This window comes from Podarcis pityusensis (genome assembly GCF_964106645.2).
Source record: "Podarcis pityusensis genome assembly, chromosome: 8".
NCBI lineage: Eukaryota > Metazoa > Chordata > Lepidosauria > Squamata > Lacertidae > Podarcis > Podarcis pityusensis.
In genome coordinates this window covers 52,501,304-52,515,267 of record NC_138033.1, presented here as the reverse complement: position 1 = coordinate 52,515,267, position 13,964 = coordinate 52,501,304, and the positions used below count along the sequence as shown (strand labels likewise).

The window sequence follows — 13,964 nt, the reverse complement described above, 5'->3', positions numbered from 1 at the left end:
TGGAACTATTTCCATTCGCTTTTATACCATGTGTTTTAACAGTTTTCTTTGACCATCTCAACTGGACTTAATACTGGCTATGTGTGTGTTTGTTTGTTTCTGTTCTGATTGTTTTCACAACAGACCAAGATGATAGACAGGCAACTGATGCTGTTGAATCAGTGACAGATAGTGATGACTGTATTGTCCCAAGTTCAGTGTCCACAAGCCTTAAGCAGGTTAGTCTCTCTCTGTGTGTAATTAAATTCTTCCGTCTATACCTTATCAAAGGCTTTTTAACCCCCCACCCCACCCACTGATATTGGACTTAGAATATCAAGAAGGTTGTTCAACTTCTAATTAGTCCTTTGTGAATACTATTAGAGAACAGAATACCCATTTGTGGCATGGGGAGGGGGCACTGGTGAGGTTTGATGGAGGGTGTATGTGTCTGTATGTGACAAAGAGTGTGGGAATTTTCTAACTTATTTCAGGCTTCCTAACGTCTTTCTTCAAAATCTGGCCTTGAATTTTTAGTGTTGTGCCTACAATGATTGATATCAGCCTGATTATAATGTTTAGGCACTAGCTTAGAAAAGAACGCATGTGCAACATCTTAGCCCGTAACCAGGCACATTAAACAATGTTTCGTGCTTGATTGGCTTCTTGTCTATTCATCATCCCTCACAGGGATTTTGAAATTCTGCCACCTATCTAAGCCAGACAGAGAGAGAGAAATTATTTTAATAGCTGGAACTGTATTATGATTAACTGCATATTCCATGCCATCAAATTCTTTTAAGCTGTAACAATGTGAGCCAAATAGGAAAATTACTCATTGCCAATGAGCCCTGCAAGAATGCAGCTGGGTCTACAAATCTCTAGTATTGTTGCACTCTATTATAACCAGAATGATTTAGGAGGACTTAAAATATCTTGCAGCCTCTAAAGAGCTTGGTGCGTGGGTCTTTTATTCCTATCTTTCTCCACTCATCTGCCCAAGACGAAATGTAGCAACTGGTCCAAGATGGAGAAAAAAATCTTAATTATCAAGGGCACAGTCCAGTTCTCCATAAGTGATTCATGAGCAGCGGCTGCCCTGCTCACTTCAGTGTCAGGGGCAAACTGGGATACCAAGATGTCATTACAGAGTATTGCTGCCACATCTGTTAAACTAAACTAGTGGCAATTCTTTGGGCATGACCTGCCACCTGTTTTAAGGGAAACTTTTGTGCTCAGTTCCCTTTGCTGTGAACAGAGAAGTCCTCGCATGCTCTGGAGCTCCTGTACATTTAGGCATCTGATGGACTAGGACTGTTAAGTGAAAGTTAAGTCCCACTTGAACTCAGGAGATTTGCTTCAGATTAATGGGGATAACCCAGCCACTTCAAAGTCTCATTTGTTTCAATAAGTCAATATTAAATATGTGCTTCACCTCTCCCTTTGACTTCAGTGGGACTTAGGCATGCTTGATGTATGCTGAATTTGGAAGGAAATCCCACTGAGCTGAAGATGACTCTTAAAAGGGGCGAGGGGACTTTCTCCTACCTAATAACCCCCATCCAGCAGTTCTTTCTACAAATGGGAACTCTTATACTCAAGATGCAATTATTATCTGATGTTCAAGGCAGGTGTTAGAGACCCATGGCCCTGTGGATGTTGCTGGAATACAACACCCATCATCCATGATAACTGGCAGTGCTTATGGGGCTTGTTGGGCTGTGCAACATCTGGAGGGCCACATGTTATCCAACCTTGATTTAAAAGGATATATTAAGAACCGCCACTAATTCACTAATCTGAGTGCTCGTGCGTGCATCTCTGTACCATCTACTTCAACTAGCAGCAGATCTTTGAGGTTCCTGGCCTGCTACTTGAGGCCTTTCTTGTGTGTCATTCAAAGCAGAGATATCATAGCTTAAATGTGCTGTGCCACTGGGCTATGGTTCTCCCCTTGAAATTGCTTCTGTTATAGCCGTTTGCCAAAGTGTTTGCAATAGCAGTTACAGCTACGATCAAAATCTCTAGATGGAAGAAAGCCATTACACCAGAAATGCCTAGTTGGTTGTAGGAGGGGGGAAAACCTAACTAAAACCTTTGTTCAAGATCCAGCTTCTTATTTTTATCAGTGAGATAAATATCCCCAAGGCTGCTCCAACACTGTAAACACAACTTCCGATTTTATTTAGAGATTGCCTTGCTAATTATCCTGTGAATCCAAATGGCAAGCCACATTGTTTCAGCCACTTAAGATTATGCTGTTCCCCTTTTGCAGGTTGCAAATCAAACAGTCCATGGTTATTTCTTAGTTATGTTGATCATAAAAGGAATCTTAACAGATATTTTTTTCCACCCAGGATTTAACTATACCACTTGCTTTTTCTCCTTCTTTTTCTTGTCTGTTATGTATAATTAATCATAGATTACTTCATTTTGTTTCATTGCATTTACAACATTTATGAGCTTCGCTTTGTCGGTAGGAAATGCTTGTCCCCTTCTTTTTCCTTTCCAAAGTGGCGTAATTAGTGTTAGCATCTTTTTTAACAGGCTACATAAAGTTTAGTGGCTGGATTAAATCATGTCATTAACATAATGTGCTATACAATTTGCCCCTATCTCTTTTCGTTTCCACTACATCAAAGTGCCACAGAGTGCCAACGTAATTGGGCCTTGCTAGCTTGTCAGGTTGAGTCAAGATGATGACTGGTGCTTTTGCTAAAAAAAGCTTCCAGGCATGATAATTAATGGAAGGGGGAGGGAAAAAATCAGGGAAATGTAAAACTTTGGATGGTTCTTTATGAATATTTCATACATTTGAATAATCAGAAGTTAACATTATCAATTTGATGTATAATACATTGATTAAAAGCCTTGTTACAGGCCCTCGAAATAGACATCAGAACTGGAAATTTGCATTTTCTTTGGCGAAGTCTAAAAAAGAAATAAAATAAAATTAACAATTGCTTGCTCTCATCTCCACCTCTGCACTTGATCATTTTGAGTAATAATATAGCTTTCAATTATCACAATAAAATTTTACTGCTGTCAGCTCTCAAGTTATCTTCAAATGTGCCCACAAGGCAAATCTTAGCAAAACCAATTTATTCCGTGGTGGTCTCATTTTCCTCTAGGTGTGTTTACATCTTTTCTCCTTCATTATAGATAGTCTTTGTGTGCTTTTCTTGCACTAATAGCAGTTTAGTGAAAACTGTCATAATCACTTTCCTTAAATTAAGATCTTAGGGTTCTTAATTAATTTGGACATTCGGCATTCTTTAAAGAGCACAAGGCAGCCTTTCCAGGTGGCTGTGTTTCTGCAGAGCACCATATGTTGTAAAAAAACCCCAAAGAAGACACTAAGTTAAATTGGGGGTCCTGGAAAAGAAAAGAAAAAAGCTAGCTTTTGTTTTGGGGGTTTTCTAATATATCTATTTTTAGACTTTATAACTACCCGGTCCACCTGGGCTATAGTTGGACAAAAAGATTATGAGCTTCAGAGGAATAATTTTTTTTAATGCGCTCATGAACCGCAAGAAAGCATGATTTATTGGTTTGTAGGTAAATGTATTAAGTTGAAACGCTTTAACTTCAATTCTCCTATAATTATGATAAATCAGTGTTTTTTGTATGCCTCTTTGAAAGCTGTTCAGCTGAAAATGGCTTACAGGGACTGCATTCAGATATGACGCTCAACCATGGTTTAGCGTTATTAGAATGAGCCATGACAAGCCTTGGGGTTCACACCCTCCCTTCTCCTCTGAGTGTGAGAAGATTGAATGCTTCCATTTCTAGTTGTGAGTAAACTGCAGTTAGCCGTTAGAGCCAAAATTCAGGGAAATGGTGGATTATTCTAATTGTGGTTAAGTCAAAGAAAGCAAGATCAGACCATCCTTTCAGATCCAGCTAGAACAAGCCACATTTTCCTGAGTTCAGGAAGGGGTAAAGCATATGGAAAAGGGCTGTGTCTCTGGCTCCATTTCTGGTGATGCACAGTTTTCCACAACCCATCCGCACGTTAGCATGGGGCGCCCTTGGTGTGTAAATCTGCTATATGCATAACCTTCCCCAGATCACTCAGGAGCCAAGAAAAGGCTACCAATACCTCTGTATTGGTGCGAAGACTTCCCTGCCTCAGGCATCGACTCTAATGCATGGTGGGCAGAGCCAAGAGCCGCCATGCTTTATTGGTGGCAGGGCCTACAATGCCATTTCTCCTTACCTCATGAGCTGTGGAGGAGAAGGGACCTAGAGGAAACCATCTCACCAGGAAACTTTCTTATAATGTTAATTTGGTTTAGCATGATTTCTAAACTAGTCCAAATTCTGAAAACGCAGTGGTACCTCGGTTTTCAAACGTCTTCGTTGACAAACATTTCGGTTTTCAAACGCCGTACATGCTTCAGTTTTTGAACACACCTTGGAAATCAAACATGCCACGCAGATTCCGCTGAGTGCAAGATCCAATTTGCAACCAACTTGTTTTTGTGACTTTCTGCGCCTCGGTTTTCAAACGTTTCAGAACTCGGTCTTCCGGAACGCATTACGTTTGAAAACCGAGGTACCACTGTAACAATATTGAGTTGCATCCAACCAAGTTCTGTTCATGGTAGACCCACTGAAATTCTAAGTTAGTCATTCCCACCCATTTCAGTGGACCTACTTTAAGTAGAACTAACATTGGCTACAGCCTATTGACGTTTGGGCCCACCCAGGGGTTCTGTATGTTGTCCTTTGTTTGCACAGCAGGGAATCTGATACCGGCTTGATATTGCCTGCATTGACTGGAAGTACCTCTCCAGGTTTGCAGGTTGGGGTTTCTTTCCCAGCCTTCCATGGGGATTGAACCTGAGACCTTTTGCAGGGAAGGCATGCACTCTGCCACTAAGCTACCGTCTCTCCCTTGCAACAGTAGCCCTCACCTCAGTACTCCCTTTAACTCGGGGTGGGCAATCTGTGGTCCTGCAGAAGTTGTACTACAGTTCCCATCATCCATAACTGTTGCAGCACTGGCTGGGGCTGATGAGTGCTAGAAGTCCAGCAACATATGCAAGGTCACATGTTGCCCACTCTCCATCTTCAAGGACCATCCTTCAGCATTCTGGAAGTGCAGGCCTCTTTTTCAGATGTCTCCGAAAAGACACTAAGGCTCATGCTCAATATTTATCATACAGATTCCTTTGTTGGGCCATACTATCCAGCCCTGTGAAGCCTGCTTATTTATATGCCTTGGCCATTCCTGTTGCAAGCCCTTTCTTTCCTTAATATAAAACAAGTGTACTGATTATTTTCTCCATCAAACATTATAAAGGGTCTCCTTTACATCCATAACTCCAACATTTGGACTTCATTTGTTGACGGCCGTTTCAGCATGAGCCGGTTTTGACAGTCGAGTTAAATATTTGGAGGGGAATGACTCTGAATTTCACTTAAAAATACTCCTGATATATCTGTACAATAGAAGGCGAAAGGAGTTGTTTCCGAAGTAAAATTAGACAATAGAGGCAATTTCATTTTTTATGCATGTGAATGTAGAGTGCTTGAGGTTATTAGTTGAAACTGAGTAACCTTTCCAGGCTTTCATCTCTTTCTTTTCAAATTTGAATATGAAAAGCATATTCAAGTCAAAGACCATCACTTTAATGACATTTGGCAGTCATTTGATTTATTAGGTTTTTAGAAAAAAAAATTCCTTTAAATATTTCATCATACTATGCTAATCCTAGTAATATTGCCAGCTGAAGCCATGTACCTGTATTAGCGGAGACAGAATGGTGTGGAATTTTCTCTGTCATCCTAGTAAAATTTCCATGAATCTACTGAATAATAAAACAACCTTATTGAAATATTCAGATTTGGGTTTTTAGTTAAAGTGTCTTAGGATACATAATAAAAGAAAATGTCTTTTGAAAAAAAAGGTGGGGGTAAAGTTACTTCATCAAATATTGAAAGAGGTTGACAGGAATGAATATTGTTCTTTATTAAAGACTCTTATTTATTTATTTTTTATTTACAGTGGGGTACTCAAGCTATTCAATTGATTAATTATAGAATATATTTTCTGAAAAACGCATTGACAATTGCCATGTTGAGCTTGAATATTGTATTGATTTGCAATTTGAACGCCAACCCTCTAGAAACTGATCTCCCTTTCTTGTTATTCTAATTCTGTAATTATTACTGCAAGGTTAGTGATTTGAATTTACAACCAAAAGCCTTCAAATTCCATACACAGGAGAAATAGTCTTTAATGTAGAAAGGGAGCCATAAAGAGAAAAGTTAAGCAGAACTTGACAGCTGAGATCTGCAAGGTGCTAGGTTTGCTCTTTGAAGAGCAGAATCTCATGCTTTGAATGTTCTTCTGTGTAGTCTAATTTTGAAATCACAGTGGTTATGCATTCTTTGAAACCATTGACTTATTCAGGAAAATGTGTGCTGCCCTATTAGCATTTGACATGAAAACCCTTCCCAAATAAGGGCGCAGTGCCTTTCAAACCTTAAACACACTTGTATACTCATAGGTCACAGTCACATCCTACATTTAAAGTGCCTGGCTTCCCCCAAAGAATCTTAGGAGCTCACAACACTGCAATTCCCAGCACCCTTAACAAATCTCATAATTATTTTGGAAAAGCCATGTGCGTTTATTTGTGTGTTAAATGTACTTTAAAAGCAAGGTGTGGTCATGACCATAGCTACTTTGCTTTGGCAGTTTTGACATGTAGGGAAATCACCATGAAGTTACTTTTCCCTTTCATATTTGCATGGTGAAATCATTTTGTAAATGCTTGCCCTTATGGTAAAATGGACATTTTACTTCATCATGGAAAAACCTTGGGTTTATTTGTATTTAGCTTAAGTTCTGGATACATTGACCCATTGGGCTTACTCTGAGTAGAGCTAATATTGCTGTGACCCTTGTGGTCCCATCACACTTTGTGCTGCGCTAAAGGGACATTGGTATTTGTGTCAGGAAAATCTGTTACTGTGAAGGAGAGATCCATGCCTCCAAAAGTTTGGGCTTGTGACTGACACACCAAGTTTTGAATGCAGTTCCCAAATACATGGTGATTGCATGCTTGAATTTGCAGGCCTTCCCAGCACACTTAATGTGTGCATGGATGCATTTTCACCCCATGAAAATTCTGAAGGAAAGTTGCCTTGTGGCATACTTTTGGCACATCAAAAGGGTTTAAATGAATGAATGAAACTTTATTTGCATCAGCCATCGGCCATAGCAACAAAAGAATATTGCGCTATACACAAAACAGTTTGACAGCACATCAAAGTGCAAGTAGATAAATAGGTACCGCCCCAGCGGGAAGGTAAATGGCGTTTCCGTGCGCTGCTCTGGTTTATCCAGAAGCGGCTTAGTCATGCTGGCCACATGACCTGGAAAAACTGCAGACAAATGTCGGCTCCCTTGGCCAGTAATGTGAGATGAGTGCCGCAACCCCAGAGTCGTTTGCAACTGGACTTACCATATTTTTCGCTACGTAAGACACACTTTTTTCCTCCTAAAAAGTAAGGGGAAATATCTGTGCATCTTATTGAGCGAATGTGTGATCCTTGGAGCCGACTGGTCAGAGTGCAGGGGCGAAAATCAGATCATGTGTCATGGAGGAGAGAAGGCTGCAGAGAGGAGGCTGCTGGGGTTCCTGTATCGGGCATATTTTGGTGTGTATGTGGAGGCGTGTGAGTCGTGTTGCTGCACGGGAGAGCGCGAGGTTAAAGGGGGCGTTTGTGTGTCCTTGTGTGTGGAGCCTCTTGATCTGTACGGCATCCCAAGGCTGTTCATCAGCCCTGTTCCCCTTGCCAAATTATTGTAGCGCCTTCCTAAGGATTAAATTGCAACTCCTATTTTGTTTTGCGTTCCCCGCCGTGTACGGTTTTAACTGGGCAGTTAAAGTCAGCCACTGCTCCCCTCCTTTTGTTCTTGTCCCTTTCTGGCAGGGAGCGCACAGCTGCAGTGAATTCCTTTCCTTCTCTCTGCCTCAGAGTCTTACACCCCACCCTCTTGTGTTTTTGGTTGCTGTGTTTGCTGTGTTCCCTTTCCGTTGCTCAGCGCTGGCTGCGGCAGCGTCACCTGGCAGCAAACAGACACGCTAAGCAAGGAGACTGGTGGCAGACAAATTCAGCAAAGAGCAGGGAAATCCCCTGCCCTCATGGCAAGCAGAGGGGAAAGGATTGTGTCCTTCCTGCTAATTCCTTCCTAGTCACACTGCGCACAGGCTCCAGCCCACCTGGCTCAGCTTCCGACGGCTAGGAGCGCAACCGACAGTTGCCGCTGTCACCTCCTCCTCTCCATGCCCTGGTGCTGCTGCTGCTGCGTCCAGGGAAGCATGCTAGGGACCTGCAGGCAGCTGGAAAACATGCAGGTGAGGGAGAGGGGGGGCTGGCTTGGGGGGGGCTTTTGCCTTCCTTTCCTCTCTCCCCTTAAACCCCTCTCCTGCATTGTTAGCCGCCTCCTCCACACACCCCACGTGTGCTCCTCGTCCCGTCAGTGTTTTTCCTTCCCTCCCCACTTAAAACGTGGTTACAAGCACGGATCCGCATGGATCCTCAGGATTTTTGCATTGGGTCACCCCAAATTAACCATCAGATCACATAGCATGTCCATGGCTACAGCCTGCACCAAAAAAATCATACATCCACTGTTTCATTCAGAATATTTTTTTCTAGTTTTCCTCCTCTAAAAACTAGTGCGTCTTATGGTCAGGTGTGTCTTATGGATGAAAAATACTTTCAGGGGTCCTTTACCTTTATATATATATATAAAACACAGTCTAGCCCCCTTTCTTTTTCCTTTCTTTTTTTTTCTTTTTCTTCTCCCCCTAATGCCTCAACAAATGAAATGGATTTGTAAAAATGTTACATGGGAAAAAAATACAAGGCATTACACTTACTTCTGTAAAACAAGAAAATCCTTAATAAAAATATTTTTAAAAAATAAAAAAAATAAAACACAGTCTAGGATTTGCAAGTAACATTCAACCATTGTTTAGTGTTTAGTGCCTTTGTGAGCCTGAACAAACCATTGGGCTCCATCACTCGCCTCACCTCCTCCCACACAACCAGGAGGAGGAATAAATTTATTTATACATTTTATTTCACAGAATGTGCAGACTGCCTAATCATAAAAGCCTCTAAGCAAAATACACAATACACATTAACATTATCAATAAAGTACAGCTACAAATAACTATTCAGTAATCCATTGTTTGAAGTTGGCTTGTTTTGCCACTCAGTATTTTAAACCATGAATTTGTACAGGAATTGAGGGAAATGAAATTGAATCATGGCTTATTCCTCCTCCCGGCCTTGTGGGAGGGGGAACACTTAATTCCAAGGCTTTGCTGCGACTCTCAGAGGCTTGTGTGCGTAATGGAAAGCCATAGTTTAGCATTACATACAAACCAGGGCTTAGTTTCTGCTGCATGGACAAACCTTGGGCCCGTGTGCCCCCCTCTCCTAGTTCAGCACAGCAGGAAGATCAGAAGCTCCCACTTGCAACTAACCACAGATTATCATTTTATCTGAATCAGGATGTTTTTGCTTTAGACTGTGGTTTGTCCAAACAAGCCAAGATCAAACTCTACTTTCTGATCCTGACTTGTTCAAATAAATCATAGTTAAAACTAATGGCAATTCCCGGTTAAGATTAAGCAATACTGGTGAGTTGAGAACAGTACATGTGTCCCAGAAAGGTGTTTTTGAGATGTGAAGCAACAACTTGCATCAATGCATGTTAAAGGTTCCAGGTTCAGTCCTCAACCATAACTAGCAGCAGGGCTGGTAAAGAGTTTTTTCCAGCATAAAATATAAATCTATAGGTCTGTTGCAATGACAGTGTTAACTACAAATCCCAGTGCATCAGGACCTCATTGTCGCTCTGTCATAAACTATCAGTCATGTTTGATCATCCAAAACATCTGGTGTGATGTGCAAGTTTGTTGTAACATTTTAGCATGACAAGAAGTATATACTGTGCTGCTTTTTCTTTCTTTCTTTTTGTAATAGTCTGGTGAAAAAATCCGGATTGAAATAGTATCCCTCAGTCTCACGGAATCCCAGGTTGCAGTGGATGACACAATAAAACGCCTGTTTGTAGAGTGCAAGTTCTCCAACTTCCCAGCAGATGAAACACCAGTGTCGCTTCCTAAACCGAGAAGGGGACAACGGGTCTACTACAATTATAGCCATGGTATGTGCTCATTAAATACTATTCTGTTATGTTTCCAAGTCACCAGTGGTGTGGCTTCTTTTAAAGTGATTCCAGTTTGAATATTAGCAGGTAGGCATTTGGTAAGTTATGCTTCAACTTGCGTAAGAAAGGCCCATCAGGCCAAGCTTCCATCTCATCTAGGATCCTGCTTCCTGGAGTGGCCAAACAGTCGCCATCAGGAAGCTTGCAAGTGCCTGTCACAGAAGTGACTTGGTGAGAGGTCTAGTGCGGATGAGCCAATCCAGAATCAGCAGCGAGGATCCAGTGAGATCCAGTTGGCTTCTTCCATATCACCCTTTCACTGTAGCATAGCAAAGATCAGGCCAGCTATTTTCTCAACTTGCAAGCTGCCATGGTGTTGCAGGGACTAAGACTCTCCAAGACCCCTGACACCTTATACTTGGTTGATTAAAGCAAGGATACGCAAAACATAACCTATTGTCCACTTCAAAAGTGGTTAACAGGGTGCTCTCCAGATATAACTGGACTGTGTCTTCCCTCAGCTCCACCTAGCATTGCCAGGAATAATGGGCTGTAGTTCAATAACATCTCGACTTAACCACCCCTGTTCTGTATGCTCTCATCCAAGGTACAGAAGTGTATTGCAGCAAGAATCCCAGTTTTCATTAGGCTTGTTTAAAGGGGAAAATTTCTAATAATTGTTCCAGGGATAGTTTTAAAAATACAATAGCAAAAATTGATTAAATTGGAAACTAGGCAAAGAAAAAAAACCCTCACTAATACGTAATTTTCACAATTTTAGAAGAGGCTTTCCTCATATTTTCCAATGTGAATTTTATAAGAAATATTCTATAAGAAATAAGCAGAACTGGTCTGTCAGTGAATGGATGAAGTTTCACGATGTTCACAAGAATTACATCCAACTTGCATTACTTCGGACTTTAATTGTGATTGAATATCACCCAGGATTTAAAAAATAACACTGACAAGGCAAGCAAATGGAGGAGCATCAAATGCTCAACCCTGCTTCAGTTCAGTGGTGCTTGTCAGGAATCAGCGCTTGGCAGATTCTACCCCCAGTCATTTTTATACATAACACTAGAGTGTCGCATATAAGCAGATGAATGCTGTTTGTTATGCCAAGCTGTAATAAATTTTGATGGCACATTGTCATGCAGTAAAATACAGAAAACATCTGTGGATTCGTTAATCCCCAGGATTTCACAAAATCCAGCATTCAGACATTTCCCATTAGAAAGCTTAGAGTTAAAACTTGCACTTATCCTTGGTACAGAGCGTACTGTTCTAAGTGATGTAGCTAATCAGGAACTCATCCAGCTGTTGGTGTCAGTAACTGCTGTTATTTGAGCGTGATCTTATCTAGTCTGTATGTTTTCTGTGTCAGAAGGCTGAAGTTGGGAGTGAAATTATGTTAGCAGCCAACTTGGTTTATTATTATGGCATTCATTTTCCATATAAAAAGTGCTCTTTGTGACTTCATTCCCCCCCCCCCCATCCTGGGCTTCGAAATTTATTGCGCAGCAGTTCAGACTTGAAAGCTGGAATGCACCCACTCAGCTTTATTAAAACTTGTAATTCCAAAAAGAAACATCCCACATTTTAATTCTAGCAATTTGAACATCTTATTTGAACTGATGTCAGACGGTCCTTTTTAACATATTATGTTTTAAAAAGGAAAAGACAGTTCATATCGCTTCCATGGCAAAACCAGGACTCACATTCTAGCTTTAAAGCAAGTCAACTTCTTTACACTATTCCCCTGTTCCAAGCTTACTGCTACAGGTGTGACATCTCCACCTGTTACTGAGTGGTCTAGGTTGTCCTCTGCCTGTACATATCAGTCAGCATCCACTCATCAGATTGTTACTCTAGCACAGAGAAGCAAACCCCACCCTTACGTCACATGCCTAGGGGGCAGAACTATGCATTAGAAATGGGAACAGAGTTCTGAAGCCATTGATGGGGAATCTGTGCCTCCCCTCTGCCCAAAGCTGCTAGACTCCAACTCCTGTCAGCCCCAACCAGTGGAAACTGGAGGACCAGAGGTTCCCCCAACCCATTTTAAACTTATTTGGTTGTGCCATATTCCTTTTTTTGCTGAACCCTGTCTGTGAGGCAGCCTGAGGGTTCAGCTTGCTGCACATTCAGGCATATAGCTAGGAGTACATCATCCAACTCTTCCTCTTGGGAAACATTTTTTGCTGTAATTGTCACAAAGTTATAACTCACCACTAATTTCCAACATGGTTGCTTTGTTCTTCCTAGAGAATTGCTTAAATAACTGGCCATCTAATTTCTCCTTAGTGCCAGCTTTTCTGGTAAGGGAACCGCATATCAAGGAAGCGCCCTAATGAATTTGCTGTTTGATAATGTCAGTGGGAAAGCCAATAATCTAATAGTAATGAAGTCAGAATGTGTGTGTTTACTATAGCTTTACTCCATTTCTTATTCATGCCTAATTAGATTTGGGTATGTAGAATATTAGGGGTTAATTGAATATTTTCTTTAATAAAACTGAGATTTACATGATTGGCGAAGGAAGTGTACTTTGAGCTTAGAGGGAAACTAGCAGTCCCCTAGATTTTGCATGGAAAAAATCATGATAAATCCAAATGTAATTTGAGAAATCATTATTTCTTGGTAAATAATACATTCTTTTTATTGAGTTCTCATTGTACTTATATCTTAGCACTGTGAGTGGCTTTAAAAAAAACTACTTTACATCTTAGCTGAGGCAAAGAGATCTTTTGGAATTCTGGCATTATAAGCAACACACTGTAATGATTTAGTGCTCTCAATTCCTCAAGCCTGTGTTTTTAAAAAAATCTATAGGTAGAAGCAAGATAGTCTTTTAATTAATAAATTAAATCTTATTGTTATACTATTATGGAACCAAATGGTGTTTTGGTTCTTCTTATGTGGATCAATCTATCCATGTAAAGAACTATATATAGCTCTGTGTTAAGTGTATTTCGGAAAAGATGGAAAGCGTTCAACTATTGGGATGCCAGACATATCTAACATCTATTCTCCTTCATAGTTAAACGTCCTGCTGAAAGTGATGCAAATCTGCCAGTCCCATATCCAAACAGTCCTTCCCCACCTTGGTTCCCTCCAGAAGTTTCGAACTACAACTCATATCTGCCCCCGGCAGCACAGATGTGCTACCTGGGGATGATGAGAGTGCTAATCAAAAACATCTGGAATTCATCAGACTGGGGAAGGTTGATGTATAAGAACAGTTAAGTCCTTATGACAGTTGTATGTCAGATGTATGACAGTTAAGTCATACAGAGGAAGGGAAAATAAATTTGAACACTTCATAACCATACACTATATACACACCCACACTCTGAGTTTAACCCCCTTACCTATGTATTTCTCCTGATCCAGGTCTTAGACATGTCCCCAAACCAGCCCTGTATCTTTGTCGCCCCAAGCTCAAGTTGAGATACCACTGCCACTAGACCCTCTCTTCTGCTCTTTCTGGCATGTGGCCATCTCCAGCTATACCCCGCTAGGTTCCTCCAAACATCCTTCACAATTTCATAGGAGTACGGCTACTGTTACCTCCAGCCAACACGGCCTATAGCCAGGGGTGATGGGACCATTTTGGCGTATGTTGGTTTCAATATAAGATCCCTGGGGTAGCTTGGTTCTCTCCGAATGCTGATGAGCTACAGTTTTAATCATCCCTGACCACTGGCCACTGCTGGGGCTGATGGGAGCTGTTGTCCAACAGCATCTGAATAACACCAGGTTGGCTGCCCCAGGATAGGGC

The 13,964-nt window shown here is 41.2% G+C and overlaps 1 protein-coding gene across 1 annotated transcript in view; it reads left to right on the top strand.

Annotated features, from left to right (window-relative positions):
• RPGRIP1L (RPGRIP1 like) overlaps nt 1-13,964 on the top strand; it is a 75,824-nt gene that overhangs the window by 46,929 nt on the left and 14,931 nt on the right. Inside the window, exons 22-23 of the mRNA XM_081018532.1 lie at nt 124-218; nt 9,997-10,180. Coding sequence (XP_080874658.1) covers nt 124-218; nt 9,997-10,180 — 279 coding nt within the window. The remainder of the gene's footprint in view (nt 1-123; nt 219-9,996; nt 10,181-13,964) is intronic.